At 38.9% G+C, this 20,235-nt stretch overlaps 1 protein-coding gene across 1 annotated transcript in view; it reads right to left on the bottom strand.

The window, feature by feature from the left end:
* Positions 1-20,235, bottom strand: part of LOC149083604 (uncharacterized) — a 112,194-nt gene that overhangs the window by 63,284 nt on the left and 28,675 nt on the right. Inside the window, exons 3-4 of the mRNA XM_089234106.1 lie at positions 3,298-3,527; positions 683-797 (exon numbers count right to left, since the gene is read on the bottom strand). Of these exons, the coding sequence (XP_089090232.1) occupies positions 683-797; positions 3,298-3,527 (345 nt within the window). The remainder of the gene's footprint in view (positions 1-682; positions 798-3,297; positions 3,528-20,235) is intronic.

The following is a 20,235-nucleotide window of genomic DNA, read 5'->3' as shown; positions in this document are numbered from 1 at the left end:
TCGCCACGCGATTTGATTTTGCACAAAAAATCCTATGAGGTGACACTACCTCTATCTATAAGATATCTGTACTTAATAGTGAGCTACAAGCGCTGAGAGACCGATGAAGTGGAAATGGAATTGTCGCCAAAACCTGCTAAAATTACGTCCACGAACGCAGATTTCAGTGATGTATTGTAAACAAATGACTAAGTTTCTCCTGAACTAGATGACCAATTTAGTTTATTCTAGAATCTTCCGAAAGCTGGTGGAATGGACAAGTTTTTGGTAAATTTGATCGATTGTAAGTAAAAGAGTGTTTAAGGAATTGGCAATTAAAAGTTTTGGTGACAATTCGATTTTAAACATTGCCATTCTTTTAGCGCCTGCAGCTCGCTATTACATCCAGATATTTCAAAGAAATTGGTGGGACCTTATAGGAATTTTTCTGTGCTTTCCAAATGTATGCTTATTTCGCGTATATAGGTCCATTAAAAAATTCATGAATTCTGTTTTTTTTTTCAGACTTGACGCATTTTTCGCCTCAATCCATTATCGACCACTACTCGAAAACGGTTTGAGATAAGACAGGGTCTTTGGGGTGTTTCATGATCCACTTGGGCTTGCCTATCACCCCCTTTCATTCGCCAGAATAGCTCGGAGTCACCCTGTATATCGATCACGAAGAAATGTGCGCACTTACTTTTCTTGGTGACTCTGGCGAGATCATCGACGCCACACGAATCTGGGACACATAGACCCGCTCGGTGCTTCAGGATATAATAGTACGCCATAGTTTTCTCATCGATTTTCATTTCCTGGATAAAAATTCATGAACATGACAGACGAGATTATTTCCTCAGAAAAATAAACATGATCCTTTCATTTATTGTTTCCGCGAAGTTTAGCGCACTGTAATCACTTGCAGATTGTCATTAATTATTAATTATTAAATATTATATGCTGAAATTGCTTAAAAGATATAATAGGCATTTCTAGACGAATCGAAAATCGATTATATTTCGCAAATTTTTCAATTTTAATTGACCATTGAGAAATATAATCGAAAATATGTTGCACGTTTTGCAATGATCAATTTTAATTGCAAAATTAATGGAAATATGAGCGAAGGTTTTGTTGTCTGGGTGACCAATACAACATGATGAACAAAATTCTTGTTGGAGCGTTATATTGGTAACTTTTGTTCTTTGAAATAATGTGGATTTTCATTGTCTTCTTGTCGATTTTCGAATGATTTTAAGAATTTATCATAATATATATCCGACACGATAGGTATATGCAGGATTTTCTCGAGGGGGGGGGGAAACGTTTTCTCCTGTAAAATTACACTATAATCTCGGATCAGGTTCACGCTCCTTGCGTACGCCAATGTCCGACACGGTCCTGCCTCCATATCGAGGAATGACTAAAATGAAAGCTGTTCATTCAAAGCGTCAAGGTTTAAAGGTGCAAGAAAGAAAGAGTTCACTGCTATTTTTTGGAAATGTTTGTGAAGAATAAATCACTTATTTACAAGACTATTTGGTGTCATCCCTTTCATAGAAACTACTTCTACTAAGCCATACACGCACCTCGTCCACATTCCTCTGCGGAACTTCTAACGGATTGCTGCTCGTTGGGATCTGCGTGTATGTGTTGTGAACCTATGTGAAGTTTGTTTCTGTGTAATGTTTGTTATATGTAGTGCTGCCATCTGGCATTAATTTTTTCTATCTGAATGAATTGTAATGATTGAATGATTGTGTCTTTGTGTAGGCCGAAAGTATAGTTATAGTAATCCAAAAACATTAATTAATAAATAGAAGATGTCATACTTGAAGTTACGGTGAAAAAAATTGTAGGAAAAATATTACGTATATTAACACACATAATTAGCGTTACAAAATAAATTTGGTGATCTTCTGTTCTCTCAAAATGACTGCAGGAGATTCTGCGGTTGAACCTTCGAAGTAAAAAAGGTTAGGGGATGTGGGCGACTTAACTTTTTTTGTTAAAAAAAATGATAGCGTTTCGAACACATCACACGCATTTATCAGGCATTCATAAATGCGTTGGTTATTTACAAAGAACAAGAATCTAGACTTTATTTTGCGTACTTTGCGTGAGCCGCCAAGAGTGGCATACCCCAGTAGCACAACGATATCGTAGCTAGATAGATCCGCTCACAACCCCGGACTGATGCAAAGTATCTTACTCCCGTTACCTCAAAAGATTCAGAATTGTGTCGGAAAATGTTAGCAAAGATTTATAGTGGTGGCTCACCTTGCCCCTTGCTCGCAAGTGTCGGATCTCTCGCGTCGTTCTCCCCATGAAGACAGCCATCAACTCGATGCAACGTCCAAGCCATTTGACTAAAATGGATAGCTGAACCCAATGACTAGGGAGAAAAATTAGGATATCGTACCGATCTGACATCGAATGAATATCGAACGTCGGAAAGAGGTTGGAAATTTTTACGTGTTCGATATCGAACGATAATAAACATGCATTCGCTCAATATAAACGCCGAATAATCTTTTTTTTTTTGAAGCAGAATATCTGGTACGATAATTAGTCCCTTTTCAAGTAATCCAAATTTCTCTATGTCGAACTACGTCAACAAATGTATGTCATTTCTACGTTGAACGATATCGATAACGACGTCGAACGGTATCAAAATCTCTATGTCGTTGCGCTACTGAGGGCCGTTTCTCTCTATGTGTAAGCTATTGCTTCCAGCTCAGCATAGGGGGCCCCGAGGGAATCACTTTGCCCTGGGATCGGTGCTATTGAGACGGCCCTGCATATAATTTCATCCATGAGAAGGATGCTCACTGAATTCCAGCCCATGGTAGGTAAGGATCCATTTTGATGTGTCGGGAAGGGCGATGGATTCTGTTGGTTCGTTCCGTACTTTACGTAACAGGCCTCCTCCTCCTAACCAGATCATGGTCCACCGCTCTGTCTCAATGAAGAGATTTTGGCAGGTGATCGAAGACCTGGGGCCATGCTGAGAAATTTGCGTGTATTTGTTGCGAACCTAAGGAAGCTTGTTTCTGTGTAATGCTTGTTATAGTGCTGCCATCCACCATCAGTTTCTCAAACTATGAGTGAAGTGTAATGATTGAATGGTTGTATCGCCGTAGGCCTGTTGATCTGTGTGATGAGACTTTTTTTTAACGGAGAGATCGACTCGCAATCTTGCGTAACAGACCCATACTCCTTTCGGAGATATGATCGTCTTCCTTAGAATCGACGAATAGCCAAGGGTGTATGATGACAAGGTAAATAATGATTTAAAAAGGATATAGAACTTACCTTGAATGCCTTCTTAAGTCTCGGATAATCATCGAAAGCGTTCTTTATAGTGAATATCTTCTTGTTCTTTGGCAGCAGCGGACTGATGTCTACGGAGCAATATTGGCCTTTCATCGGGATAGACGACAGATCCTTCGTCGAGTCGATCGCCAAACATTCATCATAAGAACCGAAAGTCGATATTGTCCCGTAGAGTATTCCTTCCGGTATCTTACTTGAAGCATCCAGCACTAAAGTGAGAGAAAATTAAGCGGACATTAGAGACTTATTTTTACTGAAAAATACAGTCGCCGCCGCTGATAAGAGAATCACGAATAATATTATCATTCGGGTACTTTATCACTTTACGAAGCTGACCAATATCACAACATGTGAAAAAGATCGTTCATAATTATCAGGATCTTTTTCCCCCGTAAGTTATCGATATCAACCCGCACGACTATGTAGGAGGTCAGAAGGCTCCCTTGTTGACAAAAATTTCCGTTCTTGGTTCAAAATGTCGTTATAGGATCGTGAGAGCGCTGTTTCTTGGACAGTTTTTTTCAACTGATCACATTCAAAGTTCGGTCCACCGGAAGTCTTTCACAAGGAAATGTATGGGACGTACCGTACATTTTATAATATAAAAAGTATTGTAATTAAATTATGATATACATTAGATAGCTCCATCCTAACTCCCCACAATGGCTGAATATAAAATGACATACCCTGACTGATTCATTGATTCATCATCACCGAGACGAAACCACTGAAGCAATAAATATGAAATTTGGGCAGTAGTTTTATTTTATAATGTAAAGGCTTTCTAAGACGTGGGTTTTTTTCGAAATTTGGCACCAGAGGGGTTCATAAAGGGGTTCATTCAAAGGTAACATAGAGAAATCACGCTAAGCCGAAACTGCTGAAGTTATAAATATGAGAAAATTTGTTAGTATTTTAGTATTGTAATGTAGAGACTCACTACGACGGGATTTCTGAAAAATTCAAGGATGCTGGTCAAGGGAGGTTCAAATGTTATATTAGAAAATCATTGCCAAGTAATTTTCAGAGATTATCAAATACACATGAAGCGACTTGTAGCTAGTGGCTGTGGCTGAATATAAAAAATTAATGAGGCCAAATTATTCGCCCTCTTCAGCTGAATGGGAGAAAAATACCGTTTTAGAGCAATATAAAAAAAAACGGGACTATTTGCAACTATAGTGGGAGAGAAACATGAGTTCCATGCGTCCTGTTCGACCAAGCAGGAGAGATTTATGATCACCGTACTTGAAATCGGGACTTTTTTCGAATGTATAATATCAATCGGTAATTGTTATCAGAAACCTCTCGAGTCCCGATAGTGATCACATTGAGCGGCGTGCACTGTTTTCGTAAAAACTCAATCAATAATCGTAAGGTCATTGTGTTTATTTGACGAATATTCCGAAAAAAATGTAGATCGAAGCCATTTGCATAAATTACACACAAAAAACAAACACCGAAAGGAATCGCGGCGTATTTACGACACGCTTCCTTTATGGGTATTAAGTGAGGGTTTTATAAATAAAAACAACGTATGAGATTTGTCATACCATGTATATATATAAACGAAAACACAAAACATTCGGTTCAAATACCCGTAAAATGTTCGGAATTTCTGCGCACGGATCCATGCGTACCTGCTCAATGTGTGTTTTTTTTCAGACGCAAAACTTGTAAAAAAACAGTTTCTTACGCCACAGGTATTAGGCACAACTTAAAAAAGAAACTTCCCTTGTGTCGTACTCAATGTTCCTTTTTTTTTTTCTCCAACTTGCATTACTTTTATATGGCAAATGGAGGATTATTTATTCATGACCTTTTAGTCGTGATTATCCCAAAAATGCGATCATGCGTCTCGTAACTACATTGACTTTGCATATGGGATTAGTAATTAGGATCTAGACAAGAAAGAGAGGGAGGTGATTGATTCGTTGGACATTGTCATCAGCTTGTCAATCATCCCGCCAAAGCTTTCGAAAGCTCCACGTGTTGAGGGTTTTCAAAAGAATACTTGAAATTCGCCGTGGAATTTCACTTCTCGCGTGTAATACATTGGGAATATCAGAGTTTTCAAGACTTATTGTGTACGTCTTACAACATATTTCAGAAGATTAGTTTGCCAGTTGACGAATACACGTGTGAGGATTTTGGAAAGAGGATAAAAAGTGACATCTAATATTTCAGTGATACTTCAGAACCCTTTACACATGTTTGATGTAAGGGTACGAGAACATGATGCGCTCTGGTTTTCTCCAAATTGGCACTTTTACGGATTGGTTAAAAAACATTAATGCCAAGATTTTTAACCAATCCATAACGGTGCCGGCTCACAAAATCGGAAAATCGGTGCATAATGTTCGTATCCTTAGGCAAAAAAACGGAATTGTTGCATCAGTGTGTTTTTTGAAGGACCCGGATATTGACATGGAGTAGTGGTTCCCAACCGTTCAAGCTTCGAATAACCTTTGAAAATGCGTAGAAGGCTAGCGCATCCCTAAATCGGAGTTTCTTAACCTTTCATGTTCCACGAAACCCCCTTTACAGAATTATATTCAATATATGATAAGACAGAAACAATGAATTAATTTCTGTCTCATTCTAAACTGAAGCCTATCCAAGGATCCCTAGTTAAGGACCTCTGCACTAAATGGGACGGATAAAACAATTTTGCTGAGCACTCCTAATAATTAGATCAAGGTTTGCGTCCATTTATATATGGGAGACTTGTAGATATCCTACACATGAGCACGAAGCTTGAAACGAATGCTAAGCTCGCGTAATTCTAGAAAATGTATGAGGTTTGCTGGCCTGATAAAAATGTGCGTGAGTAGAGCGTGTCTCTAGAAAGGCACAGGAGGTTTTCCTGTGAAATGCCCTGAAATGCATAAGATCCTTGCTAGCCCCATTTTATATTGTTCCATTCATTTGTACCCATCCATCTTTTTTACCTGATTCGTTTTTACAGGCGCATATAGTCATTTTCAGCGTACCCAGTCCGTCCTAGAGTTGCACGTACAACAGGTTGCGAACTAATGCATTAGGCCAATGCTTCTCAACCTGTTTGACGTCACGGACTAACTGAAGTGAAGGGTTATTCTCCACGGACCCCCTGTAATCTGAAGGTCAATGCTCTGCTAACCCCCATAAAATCCAATATACATATATATATATATATATATACTGGGCGTCCATAACTAAAAGATCCTATTTTAAAGTAGCCTATAGCTTACACCAGTCATCAGAAAAATGTGAACTTTTGTGTAGGACTTCATGAAGTGTGTGTGTGTGTGTGTGATGGGAATTTGTTTCGGGGGAAAAACATTACTTGCATATTCCGACACCAGAGGAGGTTTCACTTTGAATACCTGTAGTAAGCATGCAAATTTATGTGATGTCACGCAGCAGCTGTTATAAAACCTAGAAACATTCCGTGGCGATCTTGTTTCTCAAAGTGCTTGCTGCTCACAATGACGATAAGTTTACGAGATCGCGCTTTCTTGGTCAAATTGCTTTACCAAAACAGCAATTTCGCAGTAACCGCTCTACGGAAATATCGGACTTGGAAGAGGATTCGAATAGGTCCAATGCATGTTAAAACCTTCGGAGTATGATAACGAAATTTGAAAACACAGGATGTTCGTCCTGGAAGAGGATTGAAACCCGTTTCTATAGACACAGTAAATGAGATTTCGCTTCATGGGGAAGAGGACAGAGATTCAAATTCTGGTGGTAGCACCAGTGTCAGGCGTGTAGCACAGGCGTTGGACAGGCCACGTTCAACCTTCCATAAGATCATGCGGAGTATCCTCCGATATTATTATCCGTACAAACTTTCACTTGTGCAGCGGTTGCTTCCACATGATTATGGCGCTCGACTCCGGTTCTCACTGCAGTTTCTAGCTCGCGTTGAGGTCGATTCAAAATGGCCTTGGAATAGACTTTGAACAGATGAAGCGCATTTTCACTTGAATGGTGCAGTCAATACCCACAACTGCCGAATTTGCGAACCAGAAAACCCGCACGCTATTTTAGAGGTTCCGATGCATTCACCAAAACTGACAGTATGGTGTGGATTTACTGCATAATTTATTCTCGGTCCCTACTTCTACAAAGCGTTACGTTCTACAGGTACAGTGACATGTTCGATCACTGGGAAGCGATATGCATTGCTGTTACAGAACGTCACTGCACGTCACTGCATTGCAAACACAATCTTTATGAAAGACGAAGCTCCTCCACACGTTGCGGTGTGTGTTAAGAATGTTCTTAAAACACATTTTACAGAAGAACGTGTCATCAACCGGCACGTCCCCTAATCTATGGCCTCTCCGATCCCCGGACCTCAATATATGCAATTTGAAACGTCTGGTAAGTCGCGACAATCCAAGAACTTTACCTGACGTTAAAGGCAGAATTTCACGCCACGTGCTGACCATTTCCCCGCACAGAAGATTTCGGTCGGTTGTGGAACATGCCATCTTGCGATTCCACATGGCATCTGAAAATGATGGCCATCATGTGGAACATGTTTTGTTGCAGTAACAATTGTAAAAGTGTTTAACAATTGTTAAAATTGTAAATGTTTGCCTAAATGTGTCATTTCTTAATAAAACGCCCTCTGGTGATGACGGCTAATTTTTTCCCCTGAAACAAATTCCCATCCATTTCATGAAGTCCTCTACAAAATTTCACAGTTTTCTGATAACTGGTTTCGACTGTAGGCTACTTTTAAGTAAGGTCTTTCAATTATGGACACCCTGTGTATATATATAACAAACGTATGATTTCACAGCACTAAATGAGCATTGCAATGGTAGTAAACTAAAACGATTCAGCGGGTCCCTTAAAAAGTACTCATGAACCCCCTGAGGTCCGCAGACCACAGGTTGATAAACACTGGCTTGAGGGGGATGGATAGATACACTGGAGTAATGATGGAAGACAAATAAGTCATCCAGTATTCATGATTCTCTGGGGAACTGATTTCTGATTCTCTGGGGAACTGTACCAGAAAACTTCCCATGAAGCTGGTATTTCTTCTACTTTTACTTTATTATGAATTCAGCTCTGGGAGGATTCTTCTTTCTTTTGGGCTGCATATTGCATTCTTTTATATGGTGAAACTGTGCCGTCTGTTTCTTTTTTGCAACAACAGATCATTCAGCAAATTTGCTTTCAACTGCAAATGACCATACGGTACTGTTCAATCATCGGGATTCACGGGATCCCCATCGCCCTCTCCCCACCCACCAGAATGGGAAATCATCACTAGAGTCATCACAATACAAATATGCATCACATAACACAACAATAATGCACACATTAGCTTCTTTTAGGAATTAATGCATATATAAATGCATAAAATAGAAGAATTTTTAGAATAAGTGCATAAAAAGTTTGATGTTATACGAAAAAAGCTCAATCACATTTATATCATTGGTGTTAATAATAACAGTCTGGGGTGCACGGGTACGTCATTTCTCTTTAGAGCAAAATTATTTTCCCCATTGGCAGCTACTGGTAACTGAAATATCCTAAATGTAGAAGTCATTTCCTTGAGAATGTTTTTTTTTTTGTTGGTTTTCTAAATGAATATGCATTATAACAAGTTCGAAATATGCATTTAGGAAACACGTTAGCTTTTTCCGTGGTTATTTGTTTTTTAAACGCACAATCTCTGTTTTAGTACACATTTTGCGATTCGTAACGACATTTTAGGATTTTTTGGAACATATTTTAGGATTTTTTGGCACATATGTTATGGTAAAATGTGATAAATCAGTTATTATACACAATAACCGGTTATTATGCATACTTACCAATCGCCTTGGTAAGTTTGACAGATTTATCACTTTTACCGGCGATTATGCATAACGAGTGTCGTTGATAAATTTGATAAATACTTGAAATTTATCGCTTTTGTCTGTGATCATGCATAACACCCTAGCGTAAATGGTAAATTTGATTAGTATGGGAAAAACTTCGAATGAGTCTAGTATGTATGATGAACATAGTCAGACTCCGATATAATGATAACAAAGTTTACGACCGTACCCCGATATAATGATACATGTATGTATATAATTTTCATGTATATTATGTCCTATAATACGAATTATCATGTTTACCAACGACGACGCGACGCTTGGGTATTATGCATAATTGCCGGTAAAAGTGATGCAGAGGTAAAAGTGATGTTTAGAGGAATTTATCAAACTTGTTTGACAATTATGCATAATAACAAGTGTCATTATGCTTTATGACCACATTTATCACATTTACATCAACACATATAATCCGGGATCTAGTCACTACAATAACCACCACTTTTGGAGTCAAGCGTATCGTCAACGGTTCCTGGAGTTATGGTGAGGCATGAAAATTTAAATTATGGATGTCGGGGGTTGAATCGGGGATTCACACAATTTTTGCCACTCGCTGGAGATGAAGAACGAGACAAGAAACTTCTGTTATCGGTCTCTCTGTAGTTGCAAAAATTATTCTTTGATCATTTACATAATCAGTCCGTAATCGTAATAGTCCTTATCTGCGGATGATGCTACGATCACAATTTTTACTCCAGACTGTTTATGGTATATATGTATATCGTTGTTTGTTATTTTCACATGAATTAATAAATTTCCAGATGCACCCATCCCCCGGGGAAGCTTCGATATCTCTCTGAGATGGGAAGCGGGGTGTGTTCGGTCCTTCAATGTTCAATGTGTGTGGGCGGGGTGCATGTGTGGTGTAGCAGTAGTAGGTAGGGCCTCCAAAAAATGGCTCGGGTATCCATGATGTTCTTAAGTCAGCCACATCGTTGGGCAATCTGCCTGTTGTGGCGTTGTATTTGTATTTGTAAATAATTACAGTATCGATGAGAAATAATTTCAGAATAATTTACGAATTGGTGAAGAATAATTTGCGAATTAATGCGAAATAATTTCAAAATTGATGAAATATGATTTCAGTATAATTTCAGAATTGATCAATAATAATTTCAGAATTGATCAATAATAATTTCAGAATTGATGACAAATAATTTCAGTATAATTTCAGAATTGATGACAAATAATTTCAGTATAATTTCAGAATTGATGACAAATAATTTCAGTATAATTTCAGAATTGATCAATAATAATTTCAGAATTGATGACAAATAATTTCAAAATAATTTCAGAATTGATGACAAATAATTTCAAAATAATTTCAGAATTGATGACAAATAATTTCATAATAATTTCAGAATTGATGAAAAATAATTTCATAATAATTTACGAATTGAAGAGAAATAATTTCAGAATAATTTATGAATTGATGAAGAATAATTTTCAAATTGATGAAGAATAATTTGCGAATTGATGAAGAATAATTTGCGAATTGATGAAGAATAATTTGCGAATTGATGAAGAATAATTTGCGAATTGATGTGAAATAATTTCAAAATTGATCAAAAATAATTACAGAATTGGTGAGAAGTAATTTCACAATTGATGAGGAATGGTTTCATAGTTATTGAAAGAAATATTCCCAGAGTTATATAAGGAAGATTGATCTTTAATTAATGAAGAAATAATTTAAAAATAATGAAAACTCCCGTTTAAATTGAAAAAAAAAAGCTAAATTAATGGAAATTCACGTTTAATGCAAAAAATTCTCAAAATGAATGAAAATTCCCGTTTTATGGCAAAATGACTGCAAAATTATAAAAATTTGCGTTTACATGGAAGAAAACTCTTAAAATGAATGGAAATTCATACTTGATGAAAATATAATCACACAACAAATAAAGCTATCCAATAATTCGAGGGTTCTGTTTCGCTCAGCCGCCAAGACGCAATTGTGCGAATCTAGACACCGCAGCATGAAATGAATTTAAAAAAAATCGCCAATAATTTTAGGCCCCGCTATTTTACTCGGAGCCCTGGGTCCTGTTGGGCTGATCAATCAAGCTGTCATTGTATGAATGTATAAACCGCAGGATGACCCCTTGTCTCTCGTAGGGCTCGTGTAATTTTTATTTTGGTTTTTTGGCCCTCGATTTCTCGAACGTTGAAGACCCCTGGCGTAAAGTTTAAAATCTATCGAGCGAAAATCAAAATCAATGTACGAGCCAGACATTTTGGTTTTCCGTGACTCACGAGTCACCCAAAATCACCCATTTCTTTGAGAATTACTAGACCAAAAGGCTTCCGCACGCGGCGGGAAGCTTCCGACGTGATAGGTTAAACGTAATTTTGTTTGTTTGTTTCTTGGAGGCCCTGGAGGGGGGGCCCCATACCTTACAGGTTAATGTTTCGGCAATGACACGCGGCTGCAATAAAATATCTCACGTTTGTTCCGTGTTTTACAAGAGATAGCGATGAATTTCTAAGGATTTATTTTGTTTCCACCAAAACAAAAAACGCAAAGGCATTTCCCTTATTATTATTCCTCGTGCATTCAATTTTCTAGACAAAGGCGGACGGCAGGAGGGAAGAGGTTCAATTTAGTAGTGTTGGCAGATGAGTTCTGGGGAATTGTTTGTGCAGTTCGGGGTCAGGTTACGTGGCCGAAGTCATCACCTTCCGACATCGTTACCAAAGACATTTGTTTTGTTTTTTTGATCCTAAGTTTTGTCCGGTTACGATTATTCCATGTCGTTGTGGAAGAACTTTGAGGGTACGATGGACTCACGCGTAATATTGGTAAATATGAACACACACTCCAAAGTCTGGTGGGGGACCCACGATTACACTCAGCTATTTGGTTCCGTAGAAACGTCAGTTTTGGCTACCCTGACAGTTTGTGACTTGCCATTATATGCCGGCATAAACCATGAATTAATAGTCAAGGCGTAAAATTCTAATGAGTAGAGCCCGGAAGTTTAGGCACTAAACTGGTCGAAATAGGCAGGCAAAATGACACTAAAAATAGGCACTGAAAAAAGGGCATTTATAATTTATGGAAAAAAGGAAAAATAACTAAAACTAAAAGGTATTAAGGATCTAAAAAGTAGCTGAGAAATTGGTTGCATTTAATCAATGTACTGCTTTAATTATGTTTCATAATAACTTCGTTATAATTCAAGCTAAACTAATTTCATGCCCAAAATAAAATGTCAGTAAACCCTCATTATATGTCAATTCCAGGACCGCAATTACCGGACTCGGAGCCCGTAGAAAAAATGAACTGTGGGGCTCCTTCGAGTTGCGAATAATTCTCGTTTATTTGTTGTATTATTTGGATGATCATTATCATTTCTATAGTTGAAACACAGCTTCCTTGTTCTAATGCAGAAAAAAAATTACTTTTTTTATTACCACGTATGCAGGACTTCTTCAAGCGCGGGGCCCTGTGTGGCCGCATCTGTCGCACACCCCTGAATGAATGAACGCCAGAACTTTGCTACTGGACTTATCCCGTTGCCGAGATCTCTTCCAGCCCAGCTTCATGGCATAGTCTGGAACACTTTATTTTGTGTCATGTCGCACACCCCTGAGGGTGAAAGGTAAACTTAATCGAATACTAAATATGTATGTAAGATAAACAGCTGTGGTTGTTTGCAGTGCATTTTATGGTGTAAAAAACAAAATCTACAGTACAGCATGGGCCTCAGAGCTCTGTCTGCGCTCCTACTCTACCTTGTGTGAGCCATGACGTCAATTGATGACCTCTTGGGACAGTCATCGGTCAGCTATACACAGACAATGCAGTCTATTGTCTGAGCGAGACATGTTCATGTAAAGCATGTGAAGAAACAAAAATTTTCAATTTTCTTCTGCTTTGCTAACATGTAGGTGTACATGTTAGCAAACACCTGCACAACTGATGACGCTTCACGAACTACTCACTGGTCCGGCAGTCGTCGTTTGTCTCCTGGCGTGTCATTCCCCCCCCCCCCCATAAGTTGCATCTCCATCAAATCAAGCGAGTAGCGAGGACCTACTTGGAGAACAGGTTAGTTCATAAAGAAATATACAGCTTCAAGATGCTGTAGAACAGTTACAGTTGAAGGCACGGACCATGACTACGATTCATTCGGTCTATGGTATTATTATCAAACAAAATTATCATCACGCATTCTCAAGAGATCCGTATGATCTGCTCAGGAAATTGGTTAGTGTTAGTTGACATTCATGCCCGAAACGGGATTCGAATCCAGACCTGCACAGTCAGCGTGGCCCAACCCCTAGGGGTAATGTGCTTATATTCCTCATGGGGACAGAGCCTGGGTCATATCTGGCTCAACAACAGGCCCGCACAGTGAGCGGAGAGCTCCATGGCCACTCTACTGCCAGGAAGCAAAGTGTCCATAATGTTTGTATCACGCTACATAGAAGCGTATTTACAGCTGGGGCTTGACGGACTGGACGCATATGCATCCTGGAATGGCTGATAGCACATATCGAAGCAAACCTATCGGGAATATATTTGTTTTAGGTGAGGTGCTGTAGACCACTCTCCAAAGACACCCTCTACCGCCTTTGCTATACCGATTCGTCCGCACATTCTACGATGGAAAATTCTTGTCTAGGTGTCTTATATCACCCCTAAAAGTATTTAAAAAAAATAAATAAATAAAATACCGTACATACTCGTGTATAAGCCACCCCCCCCCCTCACTTCAGGACCACCAAATCCGCAATAAATTGAAAACCCGTGTATAAGCCGACCCCAAAAAATCCATGCATTTTTGGGGAAAAAAAATTCTTATATTTTCATGCAAAATGAACAGCTTGCGGAAATTTACAATAGAAAGTGATTCAAACTTTTTAATCCGTTTCTTCTGAGCTCACCGTAATCCATCAGATCATCATAGGGGGTGCGGTATCGTTTTTATCCTTATCAGGGTGTCACTTTCAAAGATAATTTTTTTCCATCGCATTGCTGATGCAACACTTTTTGAAAGATCAGATGATAATTTCGGCGGAAACAGAATTCCACGCCTCATATACCCAAAAAACGCTTGGCCAAACCATTGTCACACTAGCCCAATGTCAGGTTTCTTCAAAACACCACTTCATGTAGTTTCTTTATCATCGGAACTCATCCATTCGATCCACAAATCCCTAAAATAGTCTTTCAGAGGTTCGTTGATGCTCACATCTTAAGGCTGTACAATCGACGTTAGCCCACCTGGTGTCAAAGCCAGTGATGTTTTCGATTTCTTTGCCTCAACTTTGCCATTATCGGTTCTGTGGGGGTTTGAACATATTCCATACCAATAATGCCGGTTTCTCGAACACTGCTACAAAAATGACTACTGATTGTGATTGTGTTGTCGATATTTTCTCATCAAAAACTGACCCTAGTATAGAGTATAAGCCTACCCCCAACTTGAGGAACGAATTTTTCCACAAAAAAACCCGGCTTGTATGTATATATATATATATATATCCAAGACGAACTGTTTGATGACACCATTTCAGACTCATTCAAATCAGCATTCGCACTGTAACAGCAATTGCGCCACCCTATCGTGATTGCAACGCATTTTAAGCATCAGATAATATTATTTTGGAAAATACAATTCACCTAAATTACCTCCTAAAACGAACCTGCGTCATTATGGTGACCACAAAATGTGAAAGAGGTCTCGAAGATTTCAATACATCGAAGAAAGACGCAATAAAAGCTTTGTAACGTGTGAAATCTCCGTAGGGAAAGCGAAGATCTCAAATAACCCAAACATAATACGAGATTGTTGTCACATGAAATAAGACCTGTTGATAGCATCTAAATTATTTGACTTTCCAAAACAAATGATCCCTTTTGTTTGCAAACAAAATTGGAATTTGCTCTAAATTTTATCCAACGTTTTCCTCGTTTTATTACGGCGATGATGTTGTCATTGTTGATACACGAGAACGAATTATTATTGTTATTGACTTTGCCCAGCCGTGAAATTGTAGAAAATAGAGGAGGAGAGAAAAACCAATTATATATCCCACACCAATGTAATTTTTTGCTTTTATTGCTTAGTTCGCGAGTCACGTTTTCTTTCGAAGGTCACTGACATTGACCGTGTGTGTGTGATCTACAAATCAAAGACGATGGTGATGGTATCGCGCCGCGTATAACCTTGCGCACTATTTTGGAAAGTATTGGTCATTCATCCGCGAGAGTCACGCCAACATCTTCAAGACGTGTTTTCTTCCATTGATCGTTTTTCCTCGTTCGCGAAATTATTTCCGCTGCGAATGTTATTAAGAAGACGTAAAAGTTTGACCCCGTTATATATAGCGGTGCAGACACAATGCTTTATATATAGGAGTGGTTCTCAACCTGGGGCAATGCGGCTCCCCTTACGGTCCTGGGATATTCACATAGGGGTCCGCGGGTTAAAATCAAGTGGAAGAGGAGTTATGATTGTTAATTAACGAGTGCCACAGAGAAAGGTGGAAAAAAAATATATTCAGATGTGTAGGAATAAAGCTTAGAATAAGGCAAACGCATGGACTCCAGAACCTGGAGCAGGGTCGGTCCCCTAGGATGAGATCTTTGCCGGTCTCACTGGCTAAACTTTCCACGGATCCTCTACAGTGAATTTATAGCGTGGAAAAAAAAATTATGAGACTCGTCCTGGACTCCCATGGTCTGGAATCTCGTCAGTCCCACCCTTGCGGGGGGCAATGCCCGGAATCCTTATGTCCATTGGGGGGGGGGGGCAAATTGACGGGATACTATGGTTTTCACAAGTATGCAAATATGTAAGCTTTTCGATCTATTTAAATATGGGAGCTTAAGACTGGAGCCCTGTCAGTCACTCGCTTGTGGATGTCATGCCAGGGATCCTAATGTCTATTTTTTTTGGGGGTGGGGGGGACTAAATGAAAAGATACTATTATTTTCGAAGGTATGCAAATAAGTAAGTTGTTTCATCTAAGTATGGGGCCTTCAGAATATCACTTGCCCTGGGGCCCATGATGTTGAAGCGGCCATACGAGGAACCCGCTCAAGTTTGAACCTCGCTGAGTTCTTCCCCCAGGGGCCGCGAAAATCGACCGCGCGCGTATTCATAAAACAGTGCATATTATAAATCGTTCAATAACTTGGTTGTAACTTTGTATTTAAGATAAAAAAAAATTTATATACATTGTACAATGAAACGGAGTTTCTTTAAAATTACATCAGCATGTGTTTTCCCATTGTAAATTCTGATTGATATGGAGACCCAAGTATTTAATTTCTTCGACTTTAAGTATTTTACTACAAGAGCAATCAGGGTTATATAGAACAGGATGGATTGTGGAATTTTAAGTTCAGATCAATTTCAGTGTTAATAAAATTAAAATGAACAACGGTTTTTAAAATGATGGTTTCTGAATCTTTGGGACGAGTTCTGTTGGATTATGTAATAAAGATTTATTCAAACCGTTTCTACCGAAAGGGAACATTCTCACCTCGTTCATTCAATTCGGTATTACTTTTTTAGCATAGTCTTTCCATGTAGGGAGGACGTTAGGAAAACTTATCTGGTTATCTATGTTCTTCTCCCGGTTCGAATCTAGTACCTGACGGCAACATTCACTTTGGTAGACGAGCATCTTACCACCACGCCACTCGGGCAAAATTCATCTCTGGCTCTACCAGGACTCGAATCCGGGCTACTTGAGCTGTCGTTGCTCGAACAACAGCCCTGGTATTTTTTAGCATGGAGAAGAACAGCCCCTGAATTAATTAAGAAATTAAAAACCTCCTACACCAAGCTCAAGTCGAACAGCTACAAGTCTGAAACACGTCCGAGGTCTGCCAGCACTTTCTAGAGATGGAAGGCCTCAGCACGCTGCTCGAGACGTCAGCAAGTAGTCCATTTCCACTCAGAATATCCAGGGAAAACAATTCCGCTGCTCGTGTTGTATCATCGTTGTGAGGAAAAGAAACGACCGGGCTCAGAATTGGTGATTTCTATGTCCCACATCCAATCACCATAACGTATTTGTGAGCCAACCATGAAGATTCTACGCCAAAATAAGAAGAAACGAAATAGGATGCCGTGGTTCAAAATGTGGCGAACTTGCTAGGTAGTCTTAATGACGTCGCAGATGAACTTGGCAACCCGTGTGGAGGCCTTCTATTTCTAGGAGGTGCTGGGTCTGCGCAACTCCCTCCGCTAATGCAGCCAAGCTTGTGTTATAGCTCAACTTCACGTCTTTGTACACCTTTTGTAACTTCAATGCATTTGGCTAAGGGGGATGCACTTTGTCATTTTGTTTTATCTCATCTCTTTCACTACTCCTCCACTCTGTACGCGAGGACCCCGAAAACCACGTTTGTGACTCAGCATCACCTTATGATTCCGATTTGTCTTTGCGCATTCTACCCCCCCCCCCGATTCTTCTGGATGCTTGTACATGTATGGAACCTGTACTATTCTATACTTTCTTTCTGACAAAAACAAAAAAAAAGTACAGCATCACAAGAAGCGTATAATATTTTCCGGTGAAAGTTTCACTCTGAATAAACACGATAGAGCTTGATTTACGACAATCACCGACATTATGGCAGCGCTCCATTGATTGACAGGGTCAATTCCACTGGTAGGAATCGCCCCGTATCTACTTCACACAACTTCGAATGACTTTTTCACATGATCAGCCCGTAAACAAAAACAAAAAAAATCTCTCATGGATGACTAAGTGACAATTTAAATTGTTACGTGAGATTTAAATTAGAATCTAATGTCAATTATAATTCGCCGTTGTTAGCTGAGCGCACATAGCGAGCATTTGTGTGAGCTCACGCCTTCTTCTCGTCTTAGTTTCTCTATTTATATAAATTAGTCAATGACAACAATGGTTGCTCAATAACAACCATTGATAATTAAACAGAAAATTTAGGGACGCTTGAGGAAAAAAAAAATTTAACAAATTGACTTTAAAATTTTTCAACGAATATCAAAATGGAAATAAAAATTGAAGAAACATTCAAATATAATAACAGTATTCAAAACACTTCCGTTATTGTATAATTTAGAAAAATTATAATTGTGAATACTGTGCAGAGTTATTCTAAATTTCCAATTGAAAATATAATGTTGTCGCGAACTTCAAATCGCGTTAATAATAATACGGCGTTGTTCCAGAGTATTATGGAAAATTTCGCACCCGAGCACGTTTCGTCTTCGGTAAATTACGCCCCTAACATTTGACTTACCCTGCCCGTGTGAGTGACGAAATGAGTGGTGAATGGCCAAGTAAGTGACTGAGTGACTAGACTATATGAGTGAATGGCCAAGTAAGTGACTGAGTGACTAGACTATATGAGTGAATGACAGTATGTGACCGTATGAGAGGCAAAGTGAGCGTGGTCACCTGTACGGTCGATAACTTGATCACGGAAACACTCATGGTTGGCCATGTACTTGGTCACTTATACAATCACTAACTTGATCACTAATACGGTGACTAACTTGATCACTAATACGGTGACTAACTTGATCACTAATACGGTGACTAACTTGATCACTAATACGGTGACTAACTTGATCACTAATACGGTGACTAACTTGATCACTAATACGGTGACTAACTTGATCATATACAGGGTCACTCATTCACTCATACAGTCAATCAAACACCCATTTGGTCACTCATATTGTCACTCATACGATAATTAACCTATTCACTTGGTCACTCACACAGTCAATCACCAACTTGATCAGGAAAACAGTCGCTCACTTGGTCACTCACACCGCTGGCCATGCACTTGGTGACTTGTATGGTCGCTAATATGATCACTCACTCACTCATGTAGTTGATCGCACACCCATTTCGTCACTTATATGGTCACTAATACAGTCTCGCACACCCATTCGGTCATTCATACGGTCACTCACCCAATCACTTGGTTATCCGCACACTCAGTCGTTTAGTTGTTCACTCTTACAGTCAGTTTCATTAAATTAAAAATCAATTTCAATTTTTTTATGAAAATTGAAATTGATGAAAAATCTGGTTGATTATGTCAAAACTAAAGAATGACTTTATTCGGCTGAGCTAATTACCATATATCATACGATGTGATTTTTATCAAATTCTACTTGTACAATAATCAATATATCGGCTCCGTCAGGCCAGAATCACGAATGAAGGCCCTTGCAAAGAAAGAACGTGGGAAATGATGTTTGAATGTTTACTCTACCCGTGTTACTCTATGGAAAATATTTACCTAAAATGCTTTGTAACGTGCGTTTCAATAGGGATACGCATGCGCGTTTCAGGAACAAGTTAGATAGCAAAACGAGGTATCCAAACAGCTGATAAAAGAAAGGGAAAATTTGTGCATTCGTGCTTCCGGCGGACGATATTAAGTTAGTACTTTTATAGGGTGACTTAGGCCGGTATTACGCTATAAAAGTTTGATAAAATCCATTTTATAAAACTTGAAAAATCTAACCAATAAGGTTATTGGCTACATTCTAGAAAATGCAACCTGTGACCTTATCGGCTGAATTTTTCAAGTTTTATAAAAGGACTTTTATCAAACTTTTATCATGTATTACCAGCCTTAGAGAGAATCACCCAAGTTCTGAAAATTGTATATTTCTTGAAAATTAAAAGCACAGAATACAATGATAATTGTATGTGAATATAAGGGGGAAATGTGTCTACGTTTTATGAAATACGATGGTCGATTTTACGAATGGTCGATTTCGACCATTAAAAAGGGGGGTGGGGCTTAAAAAATTGGGGGGGGGGGGAGGCTTAGCAAGCTATGGCCCAGGGCAGCAAATTTATGGAATAAGTGGTAAAAAAAAATTGTCTAATGTAGAAGGGTAGTAAAACCATAAATCCACCGGTGCCTAGAAAGAAAGAGACTAGGACATTGATAATCTAGGTAGTGTTTGCTGGCACGTAAGTGACGTAGAGAGTGAAGGGCCATTTCAGTGAGTGACCAAAAGAGAGACCTAGAGAGCTCAGTAGCATGCAA

This window comes from Pholcus phalangioides, unplaced genomic scaffold (assembly GCF_987345545.1).
Source record: "Pholcus phalangioides strain wild (caught in Gottingen) unplaced genomic scaffold, Ppha-v1.0 ptg000008l_1, whole genome shotgun sequence".
NCBI lineage: Eukaryota > Metazoa > Arthropoda > Arachnida > Araneae > Pholcidae > Pholcus > Pholcus phalangioides.
The sequence above is the reverse complement of the archived record's forward strand: the minus strand, read 5'-3'. Positions and strand labels throughout refer to the sequence as shown.